The following is a 25,722-nucleotide window of genomic DNA, read 5'->3' on the forward strand; positions in this document are numbered from 1 at the left end:
CAAAGTCCACAGCTCCATCTCTGAAGTCATGAGTATAATGTGGATCAGCACATAAGTTGTTCAGCCACATTGTTCCTCGAGTTGAAATACTTGATTTTAAAAATGCATGAAAAATAAATGAATCAAAAGACAACTGTTGCATGGTGCATTTATAGGACCTCAGACTGGGACTGACATTCCAACCTGGATAAATGAAAAGCTGTACGTTAAAGTGATTGATTGAGATCATGACCATAAAACACTAGCAAATCAAAATGACAGCCAACTACAAGCTGTCTATATGGAATCAAGCAAATATTATACATCTGTTTTCTTCAGTTTGAGGGAAATTTATATGTAAAGATGATTGAGATTTAAAATAAATAAGTATTTCAGGCATTGCCTTTATGCATCTTTATCAAACAGGAGCTGGCTCTGTGTTCATCAGCTTTTTTTTTTTTTTTTTTTTATCTCTTGGGAACCTGATTTCATCTGCTCAGCCCATTATATTATAATGGTATCAGCATAGCAAATAGTGTGACAGTGTTCACATTTAACAAATGGTTGTTTAACTATTTCCACCTAGTAACTGCAAATCACAACTAATATCACTCATTACAGTCATGGTTAGTCAGGAGCAGCTCAGATCTACACTTCCAAAATTCTGTATTAAGCTGTACCACATCTGGGTAAAATACTGTAACATGGACATTTGGGCTCCTGTATAGACAATGTGAGACAACTTATAGCCATTACACTTAAATATATTCATTTTGTTTGTACTATACAGAGTTGACTTTTGTTCAAAATCTTTAAATCTCACCAGAAAGAAATGTAGGCACGTTTTGCACATGATTTTTTAATAACCATTTTATACAAAATGCAACAGAAAAATATACTTTTATTCAGCAGATAATAAAGAGCATATGTACAGAGTGTAGCACCAGGTGCTGCATATGTGGAAAAGTGCTGGAACTGACTCAACTGGAGCAGAGTCTCCTCAGTGCACTGGAAGGTTTTAGGTTTCACAGTCGGCTTCCTGAACAGCCTGACACGTTTCGACATGGAGTGTGTCGTCCCATTTCACCATGGTCATTCCCTTTGTATACACACTTAGGATTTACAACCGACACCCTCCTACACAAACGTGTGTGTGTGTGTGCGCTTTCAGAGTGACCATACTGACGATGATATCTCAGATATTCGTCTTCAACTATCTACACGTTTTTGGCGTACTATAACATAGGTGTATACGATGATCAATCTGTCATTGAGTACACTGAAAGGAGACTTGATAATCAATTAAAGAGACTCCAGAGCTTTGATTAAGTTCAACTAAATATTTCCTGTTCAAAGGCTACATAAGGCTACACATTATGGCACTATGGCATCAGAATCTTTAACACCAGTGTAACAGGCGACAGGAGACACACAATGACCAACGTAGAGATCCTGAGTGTGGAGACGTGGAGCAGTGTTGACACATTCAGGGGGTCAGTTAACAAACAGTATGATGCTGGTGTGCTTCAACATGGCCTCACAACAATCTCTACAGACTTTTGTCAACAACCTTTCAGTACGAATAGATATATGGACATCTGAATGACATAGATCTGGACGTAGTGTTGTTAAATCTGTCTGCTCACTACTTTCTCAGTCTCCGTGACTTGATTTAAAGGTCCCATATTGTAAATATATGTCTTCTTTAATTATAAAGGTTATGTATTAACACTGTGAAAGTATCAAAGCCTCAGTCGGCAGAAAATAAACACAGCTTTTTTTTTCTGTTACTTCCACAACTTTGTGATACAGGTTTCTCTACGTGTTTACCTCCAATCTGCCATATTTGTATTTGATCTTTCAGCTTATCACAAAAGAGACTCTGAGATTCTTCTGACCTGGATATACTGGGATCGTGTGTTGCTAGATCTCATTTAAAAAAAATCACAAATACCTTCTTATGGATATCAATACTTCAAATAAATGACAGATGGGACCTTTAAAAGGCTCTTGATAAGAGCAAATGTGGAGCATTTGTGCTGCATCTCCAATCATGTAAGAATTTGCATCAGTTGCTCAACCCTGGACATGTTGGGGCTGCAGCTCTATCATCAGCTCAGAGCTAAACTCCAGTTTAAACTTGTCTGGAACAAGTTACATGGCCCATTTAACCTAAATGCTATTACATGTGTGATAGTCATGTGGTAGGAATGAATCAGCAAATCTGTGACTGCTGTATAATTAATGAGTCAAGATATGCTGACAGAGAAGGTTATGACAGCTCAAACCCCCAGAATCCAACAGGTAAAGAGGACCAGTTATACAGGTCTACCTGTGGAGCTGACAGGCCCATATAGGCAACAACTCCCCATCAAAAGTGTGAAGCAGTGTTTGGACTGTCTACCAGAGAGCACTGACCCATTTATCTTACACGGTAAAATATCCTGATCCCTGAGAGTGTAAATCAAACACGATGGAGAAACATATAAAATCAGTGATGAGCGGCTGTGGTGGTCAAATGCTACTGGCAGTAACAGAATAACAGCTCCTTTAGTTACACTGGGCAAAAGCTTACAGCTCCGTGTACGTGGACATGAATCCCAGTGCTGCTTCCTGACAGGATGGCAGCTGTTCAACACCATCTTGACTTCAACTTTAGGAGAGGAGACGCTCGGCTAAAAACAAGCTGCACTTTCCAGGAAATAGTTACAATATGTAGTCCTATCTGTGATTTGTCTCCAGGCCTGTCACACTGGTGTTAGTCAAGCTTACACATGTATTATAAGACCAAACCCCTGAGCACCAACGGTAATAATATTGCATCAGTGACTGCTGCAGAGTTTCGTCTCTGCAGGTATTAATCGTTGTGGATTACCTAAGAGACTGTGACTCTGTCTGTCCGTCTGTGTTTTCGTGAATGACTGCATCGGTGTGTTCAAAGGTCCCGGGGTCGCGGCGGTCGCGCGGCTCTTCGGCGATCTCCGCCCCCTGCTCCTCCGTCTCTTCCTCTCTTTCTAAAAAGCCGTGCTGATCCCACAGCTCCTGGCCGTCGCACACCTCGATCCCGGAGTCCCCCGTGAAGCGCCGGTACCTGCCCGGCGTCAAGTCCTTGTTGGGGTTGGCGGCGCTGTGGAGGAGGACCTGCGTGGCCTCTGGAGTGGCGGGGAGCACCGCGTCGTCATCGCAGGGGACGGAGATGGCCGAGTGGGGGCACGGAGACTCCTCTGTGGGGGGATCTGTGGATGGGGACTCTGGCTGGAGGGGGGTGTAGGGAGGGGGAGGGGTGGCCGGGCGGTCCACTACCTCCTCGTAGGCTGGCAGCAGATAGGTTGGCAAGAATCCTGCAGAGGAACACAATGGACATGCATTATAGTATGAAAGGACACAAATATGACAGTGTTTCACTCATTCCCAGTCAATCAGAGTGTTAAACTTCCACTCAACACTTGTTAACAGAGTTTAAATCTGCACTAATGAATGCTTAAATTAAAGGGATACTCCACCTAAAATCGATAATTCACCAATTTTCTACTCACCGTCATGCCAACGATGATGAAAGTTCTCCCAACCCTTCCTTGGCATGACGGTGTAGAAAATTAGTGAATTATTGATTTTGGGTGAAGTATCCCTTTAATAGCGAATCAATTGACATAATGAATAATTTTGTGTGCAGTTAACTCAAACACTAAACAATAACAGTCTCTGACAGTCTCAATGTGTAATAATTATATAGATATACAGGTCATTATCTGCATTTATTGATGCTTCTATTATTACATTTTTATTATTCATATTACTGACTAGTTTTTTGACCAGAGTATGAATGATGTGTGTTTTCATGGAAGCACTTCTTTGTCTTTTTAAATTTGGTTTTACTGTTTTCTGTACAATAACAAACTGATTCAATTCAACTCGCAAGTGGGAACAACCTCCACTGCAAAGTCCTGTCGCTCCGTAACTGTTGGATGAGGAATTAGGAAATGCATAAAAATAACAGGTGAATTTTAATAGGGCTGTGTGATATGCAAAAAAATGCGCAAAGATTTTTAGCTGATATGGCGGTGAGTAAGGATTTCAGGTATTTCACTTTAACACGTTTTTAAGTGATGTGATTTTTTTTTGGTCTTGTACCAAACAACGCATCCCTGTAAGTCTGGAGAATATAATTAATCCACCAGGGATTTCATTATGTTTTCTTTTTGTCTACATTAACAATCGATAATGCAGTTCTCATTTTCCATAACAAATGTTTTTCTCACCACTGATACGACCTGTGCTGGACTAAATTAGGGATGTAATACTCTGAGGCTGCTGCAGACGGGTCAGTGACAAATAAGGGTTGGTAAAATGAGCAACTCATGTTGTTTTAAAAGCATCCGATTTGTTGTATTCATGTTGGTTTTATGTCATTTGAAATGATATAAACCATTTTGTTTCACAGAACTATGTGGGAAAGCTTCATTAGAAAAGAGCAGGCGCTTTCATAAAAACACTGTAGGTAGTTGGATGAATCATCTATCTATCATACTGTATGATGTAATAGAGAGGACCAGAGGGAAAACACAACAAAAAACAAGCCACGGTCTGAGGAGCTTGCTGACTGTTATTTCTTGAAAAGAAACTGTGGACATTCATGTCTTTTGGACACACACACACTGACTTTTTGAGTGAAAGTTGCACCAGGAAACTCTGCTGATCAAGTTCTACTTGTTTATTCTATTTAAAAACATATATGACGGGCAGCTAGCGATGCGTCTGAGAGATGGAGTCTATGTGTGGAATGTGTAGAGGCAGCAGCACGCCGCTCACACAGACACTCACTGAGATAGAGGGGCAGCTGGGAGTTGTTGTGAGCTTCTCTGTAGGCGATGAGGTTGATCTCGTTCTGCCGGCGCTGCTGCTGGAAGCGCTGCTTGGACCGCCAGTGCTGACACACGCAGCAGCACGTCAGGATGATGATCAGGGTCCACACCAACCAGAACCCTGTGGCAAAACAACTTTAGTGCATATTTTGAAAAAAATGCATGGTCTTTTTATATAGCAATTACAATATGAGCTTCAGTGCAAACACCGTCATACTGTTTAAAGGGAGCAAACTGGCCCATTGCCATAATCCCTATAGTTTTAGGAGTATGTTCGATACCTTTAATTGTCGGTGCAAGCTATTTTTAGAACGGCAGAGCAGAGCTGTGAGCTGCTCAGAGCTACGCTACGGAGGCTAATGGGATTTCTTGGTTTCCCTCATCAAACTCATCAAATACACAATCCAACAACTCCAAAACGCTCTGGTGGACAAGTTGTGACCTGCACATTCACCACGCTATGAAATAATATCGGAACGGTTTTGCATGAATTTACCTCGAAAACAACTCTGTCTCGTAACGTCTAGGTAACGAACCTACACCTAAAACTATAGGGATTATGGCAATGGGGCAATTTCCCAAAATGTTGAACTATCCCTTTAACACCTTAGTTTGCCGAGTATGAACAAATATTTTTTTTAATAAAATAGAAAAGTTGTAACTTCTCCTATGCATCACTCTTTAATGTTGTTGTGACTAAAAAAGCAATGCAGAAATATTACCTGTCTAACATCGAGTATAAAGCATTGTTTGTTGCATCAGTGTCACCTTTTTCCAACTCTAGGTGCTACACCCTTGTTTAGTTCAGAGTTATGATGATTGACAGTCTGTCAATCCCTGCAATGGTTTTCATGTTCTTTGTGTCAAAAAGCTTGAGTCATGCAGTGCACCCTCAAAACAAAATGAAAGAAATGCCAGCGGGTGCAGCGACAGGCTGAGTGCTCTTGTCAAATGGCACATGGGTGTGTCTGCAACATGAGAGGCACCCAGACAGCCAAACAGCAGGTCAAACGGTAAACAAGAAGAGTAGAACAAGTTGGAGACTAACTGGTACTGGTACCACTCCTGTTCTTCTGCTTCCTTCCCGTTTTTACAATTCAGACTTCCTTTACCTTTAGTGGTGTTAATGCACATGATGTCACGGTACTCAGAAGACACTGCAGAACGCTCACTGAGTGGCAGAAAGATGAGTGGCAGAGCCGCCAAAGTTTAAAATCAAGGAAAGTAACGAGGCGATTTTCTCCGAGCCCATACCAGTCTGACATGTCTAACTTTGTCAGCATGTACATCATACATGACCTAACAGAACTGCAAAACATTGTGAGGATACGTCTGACTTTGACCGAGTTACATTCAAGAGCATTCAATCACGGAAAGTAAATCCACTCGAGGGGTAATTTTTTTCGATCGATCAGCTGTGTTTACCATTTCATGTGTCATAGTTCTGATGGTTAGACAGATTAATTAGTCTCTAACACATCCTAAAGTTTGACATGTCAGAGTTTTTCAGAAGAGGAGCAAGTCAGGTTTACGTGTCGGGAGTCACTGTCGGGATGTGAGTTAACAGCTGTAATCTCTGTCACTCTCCCGGTGCCGCAGTCACACTGTGTGTTACAGGATTGATTAAAGCACACAACGTAATGTACGGATTGTCGAGTCCTTCTAACTTCAATTTTTGTTTTGATACTACATGTTTTACCTGGTTTCTCTGTATCCACCGCTATCCTTCACATTTGCCACTCAGTCCGAACGAAAGGAGCGTTGCCCAGGGCCACGCAAACACATACCCTCTATAGTTTTAGGAGTAGGTTCAACATTTTGGCGAATTGGCCCATTGACATAATCCCTATAGTTTTAGGAGTAGGTTCCTTACCTTTAATTGTCGGTGCAAGCTATTTTTAGAACGGCGGAGCAGAGCCACAAGCTGCTCAGAGCTACACTACGGAGGCTAATGGGATTTCTTGGTTTCCCTCATCAAACTCATCAAATACACAATCCAACAACTCCAAAACACTCTGGTGGACAAGTTGTGACCTGCACACTCACCACGCTATGAGTTAATAACAGAACATTACCAGACAGAGTTGTTTTAGAGGCAAATGCAGAGACTGCTTGCCGAAAAACTGCCCCCGGGGGTAACGCACATCAGCAGTTTTGCATGAATTTACCTTGAAAACAACTCCACCAGAGCGTTTTGGAGTTGTTGGATTGTATATTTGATAAGTTTGATGAGGGAAACCAAGAAATCCCATTAGCCTCCGTAGTGTAGCTCTGAGCAGCTCGTGGCTCTTCTCCGCCGTTCTAAAAATAGCTTGCACTGACAATTAAAGGTAACGAACCTACTCCTGAAACTATAGGGATTATGGCAATGGGCCAATCTGTTTGTTGGAATAAAACTAGAACAAATGTGCGCTTATGGGAACGTTACTTGCTTTGAGCCAAGTGTATTGCATCCAGTGTCATATAATTTATACAGTGAGTGTTATGAAGAGGAACCATTCAGAGACACCCAAGTAGAGGCGGGTAACTTACACCACAGTTCATAGTAGTAGCTGCAGCACTGTGTCTCTCCACAGCAGTGACCCGACTCACAGGTGTAACTCTGGTTGTTTACTCCCTCGCACAGCAGGTGGGCCTGTAAATACACACATACATGTGTCACACACCAGCTTGAGGAAACATTTTCTTACATCTTACGCACATTACAAATCACTGACAAGTGGTTGTCAGCTTCCGATCATAAGGTTTACCATCTCGTGCCCTACTTACGCAAAACTTTCACAGTTATGGCCACACACTCGGTACAGTTTTATTATAAGCACTTATTCTATGCCACATAAACAAACTAGTTAGTGTATGATCATGATATTATCTCATCAATGTTTTGTGATCTAATCTGACTGGTTCTAGCTATTCTTTGTTTTTAATGCTGTTGCTCCTGCAGCAAAACACTTGAGCCCAGCCAGAATCTGCCTGGATACAACCGAGCACAGTCAGGAGGAATCAGATGTCAGATGTTTCCCAAGCAACACTGCTGCATCTCTCGGGGCTCGGTGGACCCGTGTAACATGGGGGGGCAGCCACTACTGCATACGTGCTGCTGACAACGTCCTACCGCTGCTATCTATGGCTGACTGTAATGCTGTGCCAGCAAAGACTAATTCTTCAGATTCCTGTCTTCTCTGATAAGTAGCACAGCCAACCACCCGGTATAATTAGATTCCAACATGTCACTTTGATTCATCTTCGTCGTCGTTTGATTTTGCACATGTTGCTCTCAGACCTACGAGTTAATCATTTTACAGTTTGAATGGGTTCGACTGCACTCATGCTTCAATGAGGGATGAATGGAAACATCTTATTGGTAACCTGATTCCTTGTGTTTTTAACATAAAAGATTGGGGATTTCAGCTATATAGCCTATACGTATATAGTGGCATGCAATAATGTCTGTTAATGTGTACAGTTAAGCAAGTGGAAGATGAAATGATCCCCAAAAGGCATCAAGTTACAATACTTTAAGCAATATCAGTATTATTTTTGCTTTCTACAGATTTAGAGTGACAAAAGGAAACAAAGCAGCAGCCTGTGAACGAATGGGAAACCCAGGAGACTTGAGTTCTCAGATAACTTCCATAGAGAGATAGAACTTTAGCTATTCACTTCAATTCATTTTTTCCAGTAGCTCATAAAAACAACAACCACACTTCCACTCATCCACACAACACACAAACATACATACAACACAAAGATATACACTGTAATGCAAAGGTTTGGGCACCCCTGGTCAACATTTCTGTTCATGTGAACAGTTAAGCAAGTGGAAGAAGAAATTATCTCCAAAAGACATAAAGTTAAATATATATATAAAAAGACAAAACAACAAAAAATGCTAAAAGATCATTTCATCTTCCACTTGCTGAACTGTTCACATTAACCAGGGGTGCCCAAACTTTTGCATGCCACTGTATGTATAACGTTCTAGCTGAACATGAAGGGAGACAGCATGCAGTGATCGGTCCTGGGTACTGAGGGTCTGATTGTTTGGCCCCTGACAGCTCCACTGTCAATACGTCAACGGCGCATCAGTGTTTTTCCACAGGAACAACCACCACCAACAACAACAGCAGGAACAACGCGAATCTCTTGATCTATTTACATAAGATAAATAAGTCTACGCTGCTGAGCTAAGCCTGGTGCCACGTAACAAGCGAGGAAACCGTCTCTTACTATTGTCTCAGCAACCATGTTATAGTGTTATATAGATATAGCCTTGGTTCGGTTCCACAAAGTTTGTGACAGGCTACCTGGCTCTAGCTGCGCTAACTCATAGAAACTTCAACTTGTGCTAGTGCCCATCCCTGCTAACACAACTTGCTAGCGCTAACTTTATTACCCGTGTTTGCGACTATTGGAAGCGAATGTGAAAACTGGCCTGCAGGGAAAAAGCTGTTAAAACTCAACACACAAGCCTGCAGTCAGCAACCAGAGTATTCAACATGGTTATTTTCGGTGGGTCGACGTCTGGCTAAAAGCTTTTAGCTCGCAGGCTAAGTTGCTGCGGCTAGCTGTCTGACTGCCACCGTCGCTCGGCTGCTACCTCTGACACCGGAGTCGCCGTCGCTGCGCTTTCTTGTCCAACGCTGATCAACGGTGACACCATTGCAGTCGAGAAGTTAGAAACTAACATTTTGAATGACTATACTGGTAACAAACCATTGCATTGTTAGAAAAAGACGTCGGTCTCGCTTTTTAACGAAAGCAAAACAAGTCCAGCTACATTTCAACAATTGTTCCCCCACCGAGGTCGACTCCGGCTCCGTCCCATTGGTCCGTTCAGGAATGTGGGCGTTCCTAGAACAGTGATTGGCCGATTTGGCTGTCAATCCAGTTTGATTTTTTTTTCAAAGGTATTTAAACTTTATTGACCAAAATGTCAAGTGAAAAATATTGCTAAATCAGCAACTTTGACACAATGTGATTGGAAAAATAAAATACATAATTCATTGAGTAAAAGCTATTTGTTAAATAGATAAACAGACAGTTTGTGACATGAATGCACATTTACATTTGTGAAATATGTGTGTATTAAAGGTAAAGGTAAAGGTACTTTATTGGTCACATATACAGCTAGTACAGTGAAATTCTTTCTCTGCATTTAACCCATCCCTGAGGAGCAGTGGGCAGCCGCGGTGCAGCGCCCGGGGACCAACTCCAGATTATGAGCCAGTGCCTTTGGTCAGGGGCGCTGACTGGAGGATTAACCTAGCTGACATGTTTTTAGTTTTTAGTGGCTACACAATTTGTTCAAATGATTGTCATTTGGCCTTTTTGAGCATCATAAAGTAGTAAGAAACATGCCCGACTTTGTTTTCTTTGTTAGAAAGTGGCACAGAGTTGATTTATCCATGATAAAAATACAAAGCATATACTTTCCAGTTAAATAGTCCTCTGAGCTCAGCCTGGGGTAACACTTTATAATTAGTAGGCCTACACTATTAAGCTAAGCATTAATAAATACTGAATTCATCATTTATAACACATGAATATGCATTAGTATGTAGTTTATAAACACAATTAAAAATATTTTAATCATATTGATAAGCACTAGGACTAACTTTATAGGCTACTAATGAGTATTCATGCGTCATATATGAAGAATTCAGTATTTATTAATGCTTAATAGTGTGTACTTATTATAAAGTGTTACCCATTCTTGTTTTGTTTTTTTGTGGTCCTGCCTTCTCTCAAGTCTTCCACCTGAAGCTTTGTTACACCAATGAATTTTGACAAAGACAGTGTTATAGCCTATAGACATTGTCCTGTCCAGGATTAGGTGCATAACCTTGAGGCAGACATGAGCTGAACCCCAATGAATATCTCAGTGATTATCGAAATACTTTTTATTCTGGATCCAGTGTGGTCTCATACTTCTACTTCCGACTTTGGCTACACCATCTGATATTCCCCTTCTTTGAAACGCTAAAGACACCAAGTGGAGACAATAAGAGCTGGTCAACTCAAGCGATAATTGGTGGAGACTATTTGAAGTTACAGCAAAATGAAATATCCTGTAGAAAAGTAAGATCATCTCCACTGTGAACTGCCTCCTCATGCTCAGCGCTCTGTCAACATGAACAGAACTGTATAGGCTACATGAGCACTTTGTCACATCAGCAGTCTGAACGTATACGTGAAAGATTCGAGTGTCGCGACCTTGTCTGTAGTGATATGAAATCAGTTTGCCAAACATGGAGTGAAGCTCCTCCACCCCTCCTCCATCTCCCTCCATCTCTCCTGGCTTGACGTTCTCCTCTCCTCAGGGCCGGTCCTTTGAACCTTTCAGCCCAGTTTGAGGGAACAAAAGCAAACAAATCACATTGTCCTTTGAGGAATTTTGGCTTGTTCACTGCCTTTCATGACCTCTTCTTTAGGCACCTCTCTGCCTCTCCTCATTCAGGGTTCCCAAGAAAGTCAATGGTTCCTTACATCCCAGTTTGACAAGTCAGGAGGATACACGCTAATCCCCTTAATCTGGCCTTTCTCCCGCACGCAGCCACAGGGAGAGGGGGACCACAGAGAGTAATCCTGTCGGAGAAACAATAGGATTAAGGCCCCAACCCTGTGAGTGACAATCAGGTAGGCTATCCACTGACTGATCTGCAAAGCAGGAGTCCTGGCCACTCTCCCTTCAATGTGACTTTATTTTTGTTTGGCGGGCCCGAGAGGGATGGGGGGTGAGGCAGGGGAGGAATGGGTGGGTTGTGATGGGAGGGAGGATATTCCTTTGAGGGGCTGCTGGAGGTCTGACAGGCCTGTGGTCCTCGGAGCACCAGGGTCCCGGGGTTGACTGACAGGTGAGGGGTAAGAGCTCCCATGGTCTGTTGTGGTGGGGAGCTAAGAAACTTGTATCCATGGTTGTGGAGGAGGGGCGGTGCTGATACAGTTGATTTTTCTTCACATTTCTCTACAGATTTTTTAATTAATATGAGTGTGTTTGTTCATTGTCACGCAAATGTACATACCCTTTTCCACTAAATTGCGAAATAAAATATTTTTCAAGGCCTGTAAGGTATTAAATCGATCATTAGTCTGATCTGGTGGTTGGAGAGACACATACATAATCATTCAATCTGATTTTAGAATAAAAACTAGTGATAAAGTTTAATTCTTATAAAAACGTGGACACTGTGGACACGCTATGAAACAGGAGACAGTACATTTGTTTGGGTCCGTTTTCTCCCATAGACTGAAACTCATTCTGTACCCTGAGTGTACAAAGTAAAACTGAGTCAGAGTGTGTATAAACATACTAGAAATAGATTATCAACACTCCTGGTCATAGTACTCAATAGGTTCAGTACTTTAACTGACGTTGAAAAAATTCACTTTCACCTTTAACTTGTATTATAGAATCACATTTTTGTCAACACATTGTTGCGTTGTTCCTCATTTACATAACCTGATGACTATAAAACAACCTCCTGACTGACTGTAGATGTGGAGAATAATGGTTCTGTTTCTTTAAAAATACAATTTTAAAGAGCCCCACAAAACATCACAACACTGTTGAAGTTTGGTGAATGCAGCGGACATTTAAAACTAAATTCTTCTTACTTTCTTTCTAAAATATAAGATCAAACGATCTCTGATGAAGACTCTTCAGCTTCATCCTTATCCAATGGATCATCACTACAACACTGACAGCTTCAAACATGACTTACAGTGAAGGAGTTGGTCACAACGGTTTTCTCTCAGAATCAGAATTTCAAAAAAAAGAAGAAAAGAAAAGAACATTTCTCTGATGACAAACCCTGCTTCAAAGTGTAGAGCATTTTACAGAAAAAGTCATAAATACAAATCTTGGTGGTGTCACCCCCTCTTGTGGCCCAGTTGTTGAAAAACGTGTGCTAAAGTGCCCTCTTCAGTGGCGAGGACGCGCTGTATGTGCCCTTTCTTTTCTTTTGGCCCCTGCCCTTCAAAAAGTCTGTGCACGCCACTGCTGTATCCTACTGTGCAGCTTTTAGGAATTTTAACACAAAATGTCTATTATGTAATCTCTATTTAATTTGCACTCTGAAATAAAAACATATAATACTGAGATACACTGTGCCATGCATGTATTCATGGCTGTTCCTTTCAACCTCTGCTGCTGTATTCAATAGGTGAACTTCACCTTATGGACACCAGATGGCCCCATTGGCACAAATATGTGCTGAGTAGGATTCAGAGTCAGAGAGTCCTCTGGCTGCTCATTGCTCCAACACCGTCAACACATGTCATCCGTTGAGAAACCATGCAAACCCTCTGATATCCAGTCGTCTGTCTCTGCCACTGCAGTCGGCCCAGGCCTCGGCGCGAAAGGAAACAAGCCTCACATCCAGTGAAAAGAAAAGCTGTCCTCTCCATTCAGCTCCAGTGAACGTGGCCAAAGAAAACAGCGGTTGATTCTTTACATCTCCTCACATTACCACGATGGTCTTGTTAAGTGCAGGAGGGGGGTAAATTACAGGTTAGCCATTGTGTGAAGGGGAATGAGTCACAGGATGGTGGATTCCCATGTGTGACAGGTGCCTGCAGAGGTTACTGTGTGTTTGTTCAGAACTCCAGACTGACACTGGAAAATCCCAAGGGTCAAACAAGTGGTGGCCAAAGTAAAGGTGAGTCACTGTCAGAGGCATGGTGACACCCTCAGTGTTTTCAATCATTTTCACAGAGAAGATGAATATGGACAGTTTCCTGCCCATTATTCATTACTGTGTGAAATGAGACAATGATTGAAGAGATAGTTAAACATTTTGGCAAATTCACCTATTGCCATAATCCCTATAGTCATAGGGGTAGGTTCATTACTTTTAATTATCGATGCATATTGTTTTGCGATCAGTGGGGCAGAGACGCGAGCTGCTCAGCAAACACAATGGAGGTCAATGGTACAGGTCCTATGTCCCTCATCAAACTCATCAAATACACAATCCAACAACTCCAAAACACTCTTGTGGAGAAGTTGTGACCTGCAAATTCACCACGCTATGAGATAAACGTTATGTAACATTACGACACATGAAGCAAATACATGACCTGTATTAGCCTAGACCTAAAAGTTGTAGAGTCACAAAAGGTATTACGGAAGCGTATTGCATTCACTTGAAAAAAAAAAAATAGTTTAACCGCTGTAGTCAAGCCTCCACTTCATCACGGACATGGATTTATTGCATCTTAGATACATGAGATAGGCTACATTTTTATTCAAACTCCTACTAATTTTCCAGACTGACGGCTCGAACACTGTAACACAAGCATCCATCAACAAACTTTCCAGAGGCAAGCTACACACGTCACATCAGGGACGGTCTTCAAAATAAAAGTACTTCTCATAACACAATGAGTAAAGGCGTTTTCTTTTACATTGCTTAAAGCAGAAGTAAGCGGAATGTATAGTCTTAAATAGTTCTATCTTCCGACAGCAATCACTTAGAGTGTTTGGTCTGAAACACGGGTCTGTCAGTCACTCTGCTCTGCTGTAAGCCGAGGAGAAAACTTTCCTTGTATCCTACAACCTTTATCCAATGAGGAGAGAGAACGGCATAAAGGGGCGGTCCGCACTGTGTGTGGAGCCAAGGGATGCGTGTGAATGTGGTGACGTAGGGACGAGGGCGGGGACTGCTAACTCCATCTGCTGACAAGAAGTTAGCCAAAACCACTGGATCGCTTACTTCTGCTTTAACATACATCCATGGATATGCTCCACAAAAAATACAGACTTATTTTCACTGTGTTCTAAGTAAATTCAGATTCATATTGAAAGGAAACTACCTGTTATTAGAGAACACCTCCTCAGAGAGTGTCACTCAGGACAGTCTGATGTAGCACCTTTATTTTGAAATCAGTCCTTATGTAACTTGCAGGTGGGAGCTTTTAACGGGATTTTGAAATCTCAAAGCTAAATAAAAAAAAAATTACCACGAAAAACAGAAAATAATTAGTCCGAAAAACAGAAAAAATTATTCAAAAAAACAAACAAAAAGTTAATTAAATTAATATTTTTTTTAATTCAAGTGAATGCAATACGCTTCCGTAAGGTATACCTGCTTTGTGGGTAATATCTTCTGATTGTCTACAAAAACAAACAACACACATTAAAAAGCTGAGGTCCTAAGGGGTCATACATGAAAAATACTTGTAATCAGCCTTATTTATTCGGGCTTGTAAAGACTACAGCATATAAAACACACTTGAAACACAGCATGTGTGTGTTTCATACCTGAGGATGTCACTGGTGCTCAGCTAATAGGAAGGACTTCCACCCTGAGGCCTAGTGCAGGACCATGTTCCAGTGAGCATCAAATAATCAGTGTGGAAGACAGAGGAGCAGCACCAGCATCGGTTTTTTAAAAGCCAGACATGTTTGAAGTGTGCGGATGAACAGTGGCATTTTTCACAGGCCTGACGCTCGACAGCGGCTTTGTGCCTCATGATGTAGCACCTACTGAAATGGATGATGTCACCCAAGACGTGGGGTATCGGGGATAAGAGGGCGAGGCAGGAGGCTTTTTTCTCCAACAGCGGTCTAAGCTCTCAAACCCTGAGTGACACTACAGAGGAGGGAGGACATGTGCAGGCAAGAACACACATCGCTCACTGCAACACACTGATACTGATACCCAAACATCCACTATCAGCCACCCACTGTCATCTGCCACACCTGATCACATAGTCATTTCAGTTATATGTTGTAGCATCCTACTGCAGTGTTTTGTTCTGCAACTTGTTTTCCGCTCATGAGATTTCTTAAGAAAATAGAAAGAAATCTTTCCATTGACTTTCAAAATGGAAAATATTAGAGCTTCGCTTTCTCTAGTTTCAGTAATGCAGTGGTGGTGAATGTGACCTTTACATTCACCACGCTATGAGATGATAACGGAACGTTACGAGACGGAGTTGTTTTCGAGGCAATAGTAGAGACTGCTTGCCGAAAAACTGCCCCCAACGGGAATGCGCATCAGCGGTTTTGCATGAATTTACCTCAAAAACAACTCCGTCTCATAACGTTCTGTTATTATCTCATAGCGTGGTGAATGTGCAGGTCACAACTTGTCCACCAGAGCGTTTTGGAGTTGTTGGATTGTGTATTTGACATGTTTGATGAGGGAAACCAAGAAATTCCATTAGCCTCCCTATGGCACAGCTCGCGGTTCTACTCCACTGATCTAAAAATAGCTTGCACCGACAATTAAAGGTAACGGAATTTACTCCTAAAACTATAGGGATTATAGTAATGGGCCAATTTGCCAAAATGTTGAACTATCCCTTTAAGTCTAGTTTCCAGCTTTGGAGCTGACAACCCGGTCCCATCTGTCTGAAAATCTTACAGACATTTAAAAAACAGGGGTGATGCCTCCACTCTCATGGATTCACCTGCTGTTGGACTGTCTGTTAGAGCACAACACAGAAACATTTCATGCAGGAAAGTCTTTCCTTGTTATTATACGTCAATACAAATACAGATAGTTTTTCAAATGCTTCAACAGTAACCAAACGTTCAGTTTTTTTCTTCAAACCTCAGTTTAAAGCTTTTTAATAAGAATGCATTCAGCTTTATTTTTAGATGGTTTGTTTCAACTTAAATATGTTTTATTGTGCACACTCTGGATTTTGGTTTTCACACCTTATACCAAAATGGCTCTCAACAACCTCTGGTCATCTTTGTCTCTCTCTGAAAGTGTAAAGTGAAGAGGTGACAGGTCCCCAGCTGCATCTCAACCACAGTACAGGGTGTTCACCACTACACAGCAGTATGCTCATCCTTCTATACTGCAAATTTTATGAAGCACCACAGTATCATCGCGGCTGCAGCGGGGACACCGACAAGATTTGTTGTTCTCTCTCTTAAACAATTTCTTTTTTCAAATTTCTCTTTACATTTTTCTCCCTGTCTAAACAACTCACCACTAATTGTATTTAACAAAATCCTCCACCCAGAAAAACTGGTGTGAGGTGTGTTGATGTGGAGACTGCCCCCATCCCCAGACGCTATGATTAATTCAGCCGTCAGCGGTCCCTGGGGGCCACATCTCCTGCATGGATGTGCAATGTCTGTACGCACCCTGGCCATTCCTCTTATGTGGCCCTGGCATATTAGTTAATGGACAGCATATGATCTAATATATGCCATTAATGGCCGGCAGGGAGGGTCAGGGCTCGGACTCACGGTGGACACCCAGGGACATGTGTGGCTGCTGCAGTAACACACAAACATTAAACTCACACGCAGCCTTATTGTGGCTCTGCTGCTTGAACTGTCTGCACTTCTGTTCTGCAGCTTTCTGAAACTGATGATCTTCCACTCAAACCAACGTCATGTGTGAAGGTGAAGAGCCAGGCATCTTGTGGCCAACACCGTGAAAGCATGGAACTGAAAAGTTGTACAAGTATGTCTCAGTTTAAGAAAATGTTTAAAAAAGAAAAGATAAGCATCTACAAAAAAGAAGAAGGAGAAAGAGAAAAAGATAGATAGACGAGTGGTGTTTTGTTTGTTTTCTTGTCACAACTATGTTTCATCATCTTTAATATTTTGAAATAGAGTATAATATTGGTGTTGATAGTAAGCCAATGTAATTATAACAACAGAGAGGGGCAGGTACTATAAGTTTTCTTCATCCTGCTCCTTTTCATTCATGGTGTGTAATGTGTACATTATGTAATTTTGTGCAACCTTGTGAAGAATGTATACCATGAATGCAATAAACCAAAAAAAAAAGAAATGAAATGTCAGTGTCTAAAAATGTGCACTTTTTGGTCTCAGTTTCAATGAGGGCTGGATTTTCACTCCACCCAAAGTCTAGCTCTTTACATGAACACATTAATATGAGAAGTTTCGGGCTTAAGCTTCAGATTTGAATTTTGGGACATCAAAATGTGTCAATAACTCTTTGAGTATTGATGACTGTCAACTGAAAGGTGGCACAGATTCACTGTTAGTGATTATGAGCCTGATAAACCTCCACTACTGCTACCTGTAGCTTTTCCAGGCAGCCGGATCTCACTGGAGATGAAGTCAGGTGACCTTTCATCTTGGATTTTTTTGTTTCATCACCATGTAATCACTCTGAAATTTATACCTGGCCAAGATCTGATCCCAGCATGGACCTGACCACCCCCAGACAATGTATTCATGTTATCTAAACTGGAGAGGACAAACATCATGCTTTTTTCACCTTAAAGGACAATTCCAGGCGAATTCAACTCTGGGGTGTATTTTCATATCATTTTAGGTCTAAAAGAATGAATCTGAAGATTTTCAGTTTAATTGCTCCTGTTTAGCGGTAGTTGCGTCTGTCCCCGCATCCCCACGGCAGCAATGAATGGGAGTGGATGTAAGTTCCGCTGTTTAGGCTGTTTCCAGCCCTCAAAGCCGCAATTTTTTTCCACAGACAGCGTCAGATGGCTCCTCAAACATGCACCGAGAAGTTTATTTACTTCAAGCAAGCCGGCATGTTTGTAAAACTAGATCTAATTCAAAGTCTCCCGGAGTCTCGCGCGAGACCCAGTTGCCGTGCTGGTGTATTCAGGCGCAGTGGGAAAAGCTACCGTTTGTGTCATAAACACAGGAATATCAACTCTTGACTTGCTTCAAGTAAAAAAAACTTCTCGGCGCATGTTTGAGTAGCCACCTGACGCTGTCTGTGGAAAAAAATGTACACTTCAAGCAAGTAAAGAGTTGATATTCCTGTGTTTATGACACAAGCGGTAGCTCCTACTACGCCTGAATACACCAGCACTGCAACTTCGGGCTCGCGCGAGACTCCGGGAGACTTTGAATTAGATCTAGTTTTACAAACATGCCGGCTTGCTTGAAGTAAATAAACTTCTCGGTGCATGTTTGAGTCTCCACCTGACGCTGTCTGTGGAAAAAAATTGCGGCTTTGAGGGCTGGAAACAGCCTAAACAGCGGAACTTACATCCACTCCCATTCATTGCTGCCGTGGTGACGCGGGGACAGATGCAACTACCGTAAAACAGGAGCAATTAAACTGAAAATCTTCAGATTCATTCTTTTAGACCTAAAATGATAGGATAATACACCCCAGAGTTGAATTCGCCTGGAATTGTCCTTTAAGCTGATAAAAAATGGTGCAGCCACCTCAACTCAACCTACAGTAACCTTTTATCATGTCTGAGTAAGTTTCAATAGCATTAGAATGAAGCCATTTGGAGATATGGAAGTTAATTGGTCTGTATACTTAAAAATATAGAGTGGTGGACATTTGAATTGGATTATATATGATTTTTTAAACAGTAGGGCCTATATATTTCAGCTTTGTGGTGGGCAAACCTTTTGGCTCAGAGGCCACAGTGAGTTTTAACATTTGACGGACGGGCCGGGCCAGTATTAGATGGATGGAGAGTGTTTGAGTGAACTGATATAAATGACATGTAGGTCATTACCTAAAAGTAAAAGTAATTACATTCAGCTTCAGTGGAGCAGTGTTGCTGGTCAGCCCTTTTTTGCCAGTCTTTGCTGTAATTTGGACAATTTTGTACCAGTATTTGACGGGCCGGATTAAAGAGGGCTGTAGTTTGCCCCTGCCTGCTGTAGACTGTACAGGTCATTTATTGAAGTTTGTAAGGTGGAATACGTTGACATTTTTAATTTTGCAGTAAGTCACACCTACTGTAAACAATTATTGACAACTTTTATGCACAGACTAAGTAAAGAGCCCTTATGTTAAGTAGTTTAAAGTAGGGCATAACTTTACTTAAAGATCCAGTGTGTAAAATGAAAAACAGTGACGTCCAGCATTCCAATTCTATTATTTATCTATATATAATAATTCTATCATTCATTTATGAATGTGAAACTCTTGAAACGTGCTCTCTGGTTGGCTGGATTTTCCATTCCGTACAAACGTGGCGGCTTGCTATATGTATATATAAAAGAAAAATTATAAGGCTATGAAAACCAAACAGATTTTATTTCATAGCGATTATATACACACTGGACCTTTAATCAATTTCTGAGGGGGAATGGGCGTAGAGAAAACAATTCCCCACTCAGGCTACTTTGTATTATTTGGTTAGATTTGGTTGGTTGCTTAGTAACAGTTGCACACATTGAACACATGGTAGCTCAAACATACCCACTATAGAGCCTGTATGACCACATCGTAGGCATTCATTCAGCCCACTGCACCCCCTATGTAAAATGTGGTTGGGTAAGATGACACCAGACAATAGCACAGAAGCTGTAATGGTCCAAACAGCTTCAGCCATTCAAGATGACTGTGTTAACACGGGGCGGAACTAGTGGACCAATCCACATTCATAATCTGGATCTGTTTACACTGCATTAACAAGTGTTTTTCATTACCCAGGTGATGTGTCTGGATACAGAGCGCATCTTAAAGGGATAGTTCACCCAAAATTGAAATTTCACTCATTATCTACTCACCCTCATGTGGACTAGAGGCTGACATTTTATCGGGATTCCCGCGGGACACGGGATTCCCGCGGGAATCCCGTGATTCGGGAGTCAATTTATTTTGAATCACGTGATCGGGACGTGACGGGAAAAAATGTAAACGGGAGTGAACGGGACCGGGAATCAAAGCGCGACATTCAAAGAAGCACAAGCCAGGCAGTGCTACGGATGGTGCGCTCAAAACGGTCCAAAAGTTTTAAGTGTGTGGACTGATGCACACTGCACACCCTCAGTGATCACTGTCCTGGCTCCTAGCGGTGTACCTAAATCAACATACCGGTAGGGAAACGTTTTCGGCCAGTCAGGAGTCAGCTGATGCGGCGGCGGCGGCGTAATCTCCACCTCGCAACAGCTGATGCACACTGCACACCCTCAGTGATCACTGTCGTGGCTACGTAGCGGTGTGTAACATGTGTAAATCAACATACCGGTAGGCAATTAAACGTTTTCCGCCAGTCAGAGGAGTCAGCTGATGCGGCGGCGGCGTAATCTCCACCTCGCATTAAACAGGTGATGCACACAAGCAAAAAATAAAGAAAGAAAAAGAGAGAGAGGGAGAGAGAAAGGACGAGGAGGGCGTTCATTATCTCTAATTGAAATAACAAAACAAGACGGTAGACGTGTTGAAGCCACATCTACCGTCTTGTTTTGTCTGTCATTCAGCCTGCAGTGCGCTGAGAGGGGGGGGGGGGGGATCTGTGTCTGTCAACACAATCGTTTAGGCATGATGACTGTGTTCATAGAAAAAATCGGGAACAGGACGGGTTCGGGAGTGATTTATTCGGGATTTGAACGGGACAGGATTTTTTTTTGACTTTGTCACGGGACCGGGACGGGACGGGAATTTTTTTGCGGGAGCGGGACGGGACGGGATTGAAAAAACACTCCCGTGTCAGCCTCTAATGTGGACTAAGGGCTGGGAGAAGTTTCAGAGTCCTCCGTGGCTTCTCTGAGTTACAGGGGGTCTCGGCATAGCAGTGCATGTTCATATAACGGTTGCAAATGGATACCAACTGTCTTCGTAACAAAAAGACACACCAAAAAACATCCAAATGCCTCCATGCTGCTCGTATGTAATGTCCGTCTTGTATTGAAGCCCCGAAATGCAAAATTGTCCCGAAAAAAATTAAATAAGTCTATATTTCAAGCTTGTTTGTAGCGGAAGCTCCTCTTCCCAGTTCGTCCAAATTTGACGAACCGGGACAATTTCGCATTTCGGGGCTTCAATACAAGACGGACATTACATACGAGCAGCATGGAGGTATTTGGATGTTTTTTGGTGTGTCTTTTTGTTACGAAGACAGTTGGTATCCATTTGCAACCGTTATATGAACATGCACTGCTACGCCGAGACCCCCTGTACCTCAGAGAAGCCACGGAGGACTCTGAAACTTCTCCCAGCCCTTAGTCCACATGAGGGGGAGTAGATAATGAGTGAAATTTCAATTTTGGGTGAACTATCCCTCTAATGCCAGGTGTAAGTGGTGTATAATTGACCACACACACACACACACACACACACACACACACACACACACACACACACACACACACACACACACACACACACACACACACACACACACACACACACACACACACACACACACACAGAGAGTACACACTCCATACCCAACTAAGACCTGTCCTGTTCTTGTTTGAAACACCAGGTGCACCACACGTGTGGTTTGATCATCCAGATGTGTGATGACGTAGATGTGATCTCTGTCCATCAAGTGGATCCTCACATTGTACAGAGTGGATTTGAGGGGGTCAAACGCTCCAATCCCCTCTGTTGTGTGATCTCAGGTGCAAGGGTCAAATGTATGTAAACCCAAACAGTGTGTTTCCACAGCGATGAGATGAGGTTTGTCAAGAGGCTAATGTGCCTTAATCCCTTCAAAGGCTTTGGGCTGGATGTGGAGAGCCACTCCACAGCGTAGCGGACCAAAGAGCTGTGTGTTCCTCACACTGGGACTGACTCATGAGGCTCTGCAGAAAGCGTGAGCGCATGATTCTTACATGTCGAGCGTTTGTGTTCACACCGCCTCCAGCTAACGGATTAGCCCTTTTACCTGCAGGCTTCAGCATGCTTCCCATGCCGCGGCTCTCTGCCACAGATTGTTAACAGTTTCTCTCCGTCGACAGTAGGGATGCACAGATGCTTCGGCTGAACATCGGTATTGGCGAATGTTCGCCTCTTTGACTTACATCGGCCATCGTAAAATACCGATGGCAGTGGCCGATGTTTATCTGTTGCATATTGTGCTGACTTGGAGGAGAAGCCTGTTTTTTGTTCTCTCTTTTTTACCTGCCAAGATGCAAGAGGGCATTCACGCATTCAATTTGTTAAAATGAAGTAAGCAAAAATGAGGGTTGTGTGGGAGTGATGAAGATTTTTTGGTTTCCTTTACACAAAGAAGGAATAAATTACAAAGAAAAAACATCGGTACCAGTATCAGCCATCGGCTAAATTGTTATCTTAAAGGGACAGTTCAACATTTTGGCAAATTCACTTATTGCCATAATCCCTATAGTCATAGGGGTTCATCATTACCTTTAATTATCGATGCATGTTGTTGTGAGATCCGCGGGGCAGAGATACGAGTTGCTCAGCGAACCGATGGAGATGAACGGTACAGGTCCCCTGTCCCTGAAACTCATCAAATACACAACCCAACAACTCCAAAATGCTCTGGTGTAGAAGTTGTGACCTGTACATTCACCTCGCTACAAAATAATAATATTCCAGACACGGCTGTCGGGTAGAGTGATTTCAAAAGCGCAAGTAGAGTATTTACTTCATGTGTCATAATGTTACATAATTATACATGATTATTTCATAGCGTGATGAATGTGCAGGTCACAACTTGTCCACGAGAGGGTTTTGGCGTTGTGTTCGCTGAGCAGCTGGCGTCTCTGCCCCGCAGATCTCAAAACAACATGCATCGATAATTAAAAGGTGATAAAGTAGTGAGTAGGTTCATTACCTTTAATGGCAATAGACAAATTTGCCAAATTGTTGAACTATCCCTTTAAACATCTGTATTGGTATCAACCCAGAATAAAGCTGAGTTCAGGTAATAGGAGCTCTGCTTTAATCTGGAATCCTATGAGTAAACGCTTTATCAGATAAACTGTTGAATGGAGCAGCAGTAGCGTGATTATGAATATGAATATATGAATTATTTTACATAAAGTGTATAATAATCCACTTTCCATGACCTTAATGGAAAAAAAAACATCATGAGGTCAAGGACAGATGTATAGGACAATAACAGTGTGAAGAATCCAGCTGCAATCCAGTTGTATAGGAAACGGAGGATCCAGTGTTTTTGGTGCTTTAGTGCCACCAGCTCTGCTGCTCTGACTGACTGTTCTCTGTCTCTTATGAGTCCATTATCTCCATGAAATACTGTTTCACTGTTTAAAGGGATAGTTCACCCAAAATTCAAATTTCACTCATTATTATTGTATTATTATTACTCATGTCAACTAAGAGCTGTGAGAATTTTCAGAGTCCTCCATGCCTTCTCTGAGTTACGGGGGGGTCCGTGCAGCAGTATTTGTCCATAAAATGGTTGTCAATGGATACCGACTTTCTTCGTCCAAAAAGACACACCAAAAAACATCCAAATACTGTACCTCCTTGGTGTGTCTTTTTGGACGAAGAAAGTTGGTATCCATTGACAACCATTATATGGACAAATACTGCTGTGCGGACCCCCCCGTAACTCAGGGAAGGCAAATTCTCACAGCTCTTAGTCGACATGAGGGTGAGTAGATAATGAGTGAAATTTGAATTTTGGGTGAACTATCCCTTTAAACATGTTTCAATTCTGCCAAAACCAAAAGCAGCGCACAAACCAGACAAAGCAACAACAGTTCTTTTAAAAATGTGAAAACTTTTATTTGCGAAAATAGATACCTTTGTTGAGCTGATAGATCTGAGTTGTGTGTCTGTGTGTGTTTATCATCTGATATAGACAGGGCTGTGTCTGAAGTCCAGTGAGTGCAGGGCGGTGGCCAGGGCGGCGTACAGGCGGCTGCTGCTGAACCTCAGGCAGTACACCGGGCTGCTCACCGGGTCTGTGCTCAGCTGGAAGAACTGCAGCACACACACACACACACATCATGAGATCACAACAACGCTGCTTCATTGTTGTTTAACTGTTACACACGACAGTCAGGTATGGTATTTCACATTGTGCGTACCTGCAGGCATTCGGTCTGCCGCTTGTCCCAGAGTCGTACGACGCCGTAGTACGAGGAGCCGCTGGCGATCATGTGATTTCCATCTGTCTGGATGCAGTACAGAGCGCTGTCATGAGGCTCCTCCCACTCCATCGCACACTTCCTGTTGGGAAAGATGGAGGAGTTCACACACGTGCCAAGATAAACTGGAACTTGATTTATTTTTTAATTTTTGCTGCAGCAGGACTGTCTGACTGCTGGATGCTTAATCTGAAATACAACAGTTAGATTATATGTGTGTGTGTGTGTGTGTGTGTGTGTGTGCCGGTCGTGGAGGTTTGAACACAACGCTGAAACTCTCTTTCTTTTACAGGAAAACTGTTTAAAGGGATACGCCAACATTTTTTTTTCGTGTCTTGCCTCACTCCAGAGTCCATGACCAGCAGATAGACACCATCCTTTCCACTGTGCGTGCAGTAACAAGGGAGATACGGGCAGAGCTGGCGCACCGCTAATTAGCTTAGCTCAAACGCTGGAAGTGTATAGGTAGTGTTAGCCTGCCTCCACCTAAAGTCATCAGAGAAACTCTTCAGCAACTCTAAACGGAAACCGGCGGGCCGATCTTCGTCTCAGAGCTGACTAAACTCTCCGGTAAGGCATCTTGAGCGGTCAAATGCCGCTAACGGGACGAGATCGGTCAAAACGGAGGATTCAAGCAAAGACGGTTTATTTTGGTTCAAGCTAGCTACATCGAGGGTAGGTTAGCTTCCTATTTCAAAGTAAAAGCACAAATTCTATCGTCATGGTTTTCTGTATGTAAAGGGCAACAGGTGTTTTATTTTGTGAAAGTAAACGGAAGTGCGTTGGTCACAACGGCTAGCTTGAGTAGCGCCGAACAAAATTGTAAACAGCTGGTATTTAGACAAATTAACGACACACTGCTGATCTAAACGGCTACTTTCTCGCCTAAAAATGTTTGAAAAGTGATATATTTACAGAGTTTAGAGCTAAAATGAAATCAGGTGACTGCTGATTTAGGCTCTTGTCAGCTCTGCCCGTATCTCCTATCTAGGATGTAGGTATTATCTAATTTGTGAATTAATTATTTGTAACAAGGGGTAGACAACATAAGTTAGCTTCTTTCTGCCCCCTTTCATTCAAGAGTTACAGTATTGTCATTATTTTTTATGAGTTTTATTTTATTTT

At 42.3% G+C, this 25,722-nt stretch overlaps 2 protein-coding genes across 2 annotated transcripts in view; both read right to left on the reverse strand.

Annotated features, from left to right (window-relative positions):
- Nucleotides 1-893: 893 nt before the first annotated feature.
- On the reverse strand, nt 894-9,657 carry wbp1la (WW domain binding protein 1-like a). The gene is made up of 4 exons (XM_083987993.1): nt 9,442-9,657; nt 7,374-7,476; nt 4,801-4,962; nt 894-3,320 (listed from the first exon to the last, which is right to left on the reverse strand). The coding sequence occupies exons 1-4, from the start codon at nt 9,529-9,531 to the stop codon at nt 2,851-2,853; spliced, it is 825 nt and encodes a 274-aa protein (XP_083844119.1). The 5' UTR covers nt 9,532-9,657; the 3' UTR covers nt 894-2,850.
- Nucleotides 9,658-24,259: 14,602 nt separating this feature from the next.
- Nucleotides 24,260-25,722, reverse strand: part of fbxw4 (F-box and WD repeat domain containing 4) — a 63,488-nt gene continuing 62,025 nt past the window's right edge. The window contains exons 8-9 of the mRNA XM_083987986.1: nt 24,538-24,679; nt 24,260-24,430 (exon numbers count right to left, since the gene is read on the reverse strand). Coding sequence (XP_083844112.1) covers nt 24,296-24,430; nt 24,538-24,679 — 277 coding nt within the window. The 3' untranslated portion in view covers nt 24,260-24,295. The remainder of the gene's footprint in view (nt 24,431-24,537; nt 24,680-25,722) is intronic.

This window comes from Trachurus trachurus, assembly GCF_905171665.1.
Source record: "Trachurus trachurus genome assembly, chromosome: 15".
In the NCBI taxonomy this organism is placed as follows: Eukaryota; Metazoa; Chordata; class Actinopteri; order Carangiformes; family Carangidae; genus Trachurus; species Trachurus trachurus.

Bases quoted from the DNA above. Each gene is read 5' to 3' on its own strand.
- wbp1la (XM_083987993.1), bottom strand. From the start codon at position 9,531: ATGTTAGTTTCTAACTTCTCGACTGCAATGGTGTCACCGTTGATCAGC. The intron at 7,477-9,441 runs GTAGCAGCCGAG...GTGTATTTACAG, and splicing joins CGGCGACTCCGGTGTCAGAG to GCCCACCTGCTGTGCGAGGG. The intron at 3,321-4,800 runs GTGAGTGTCTGT...GTTCCTCTGCAG, and splicing joins CCAGCTGCCCCTCTATCTCA to GATTCTTGCCAACCTATCTG.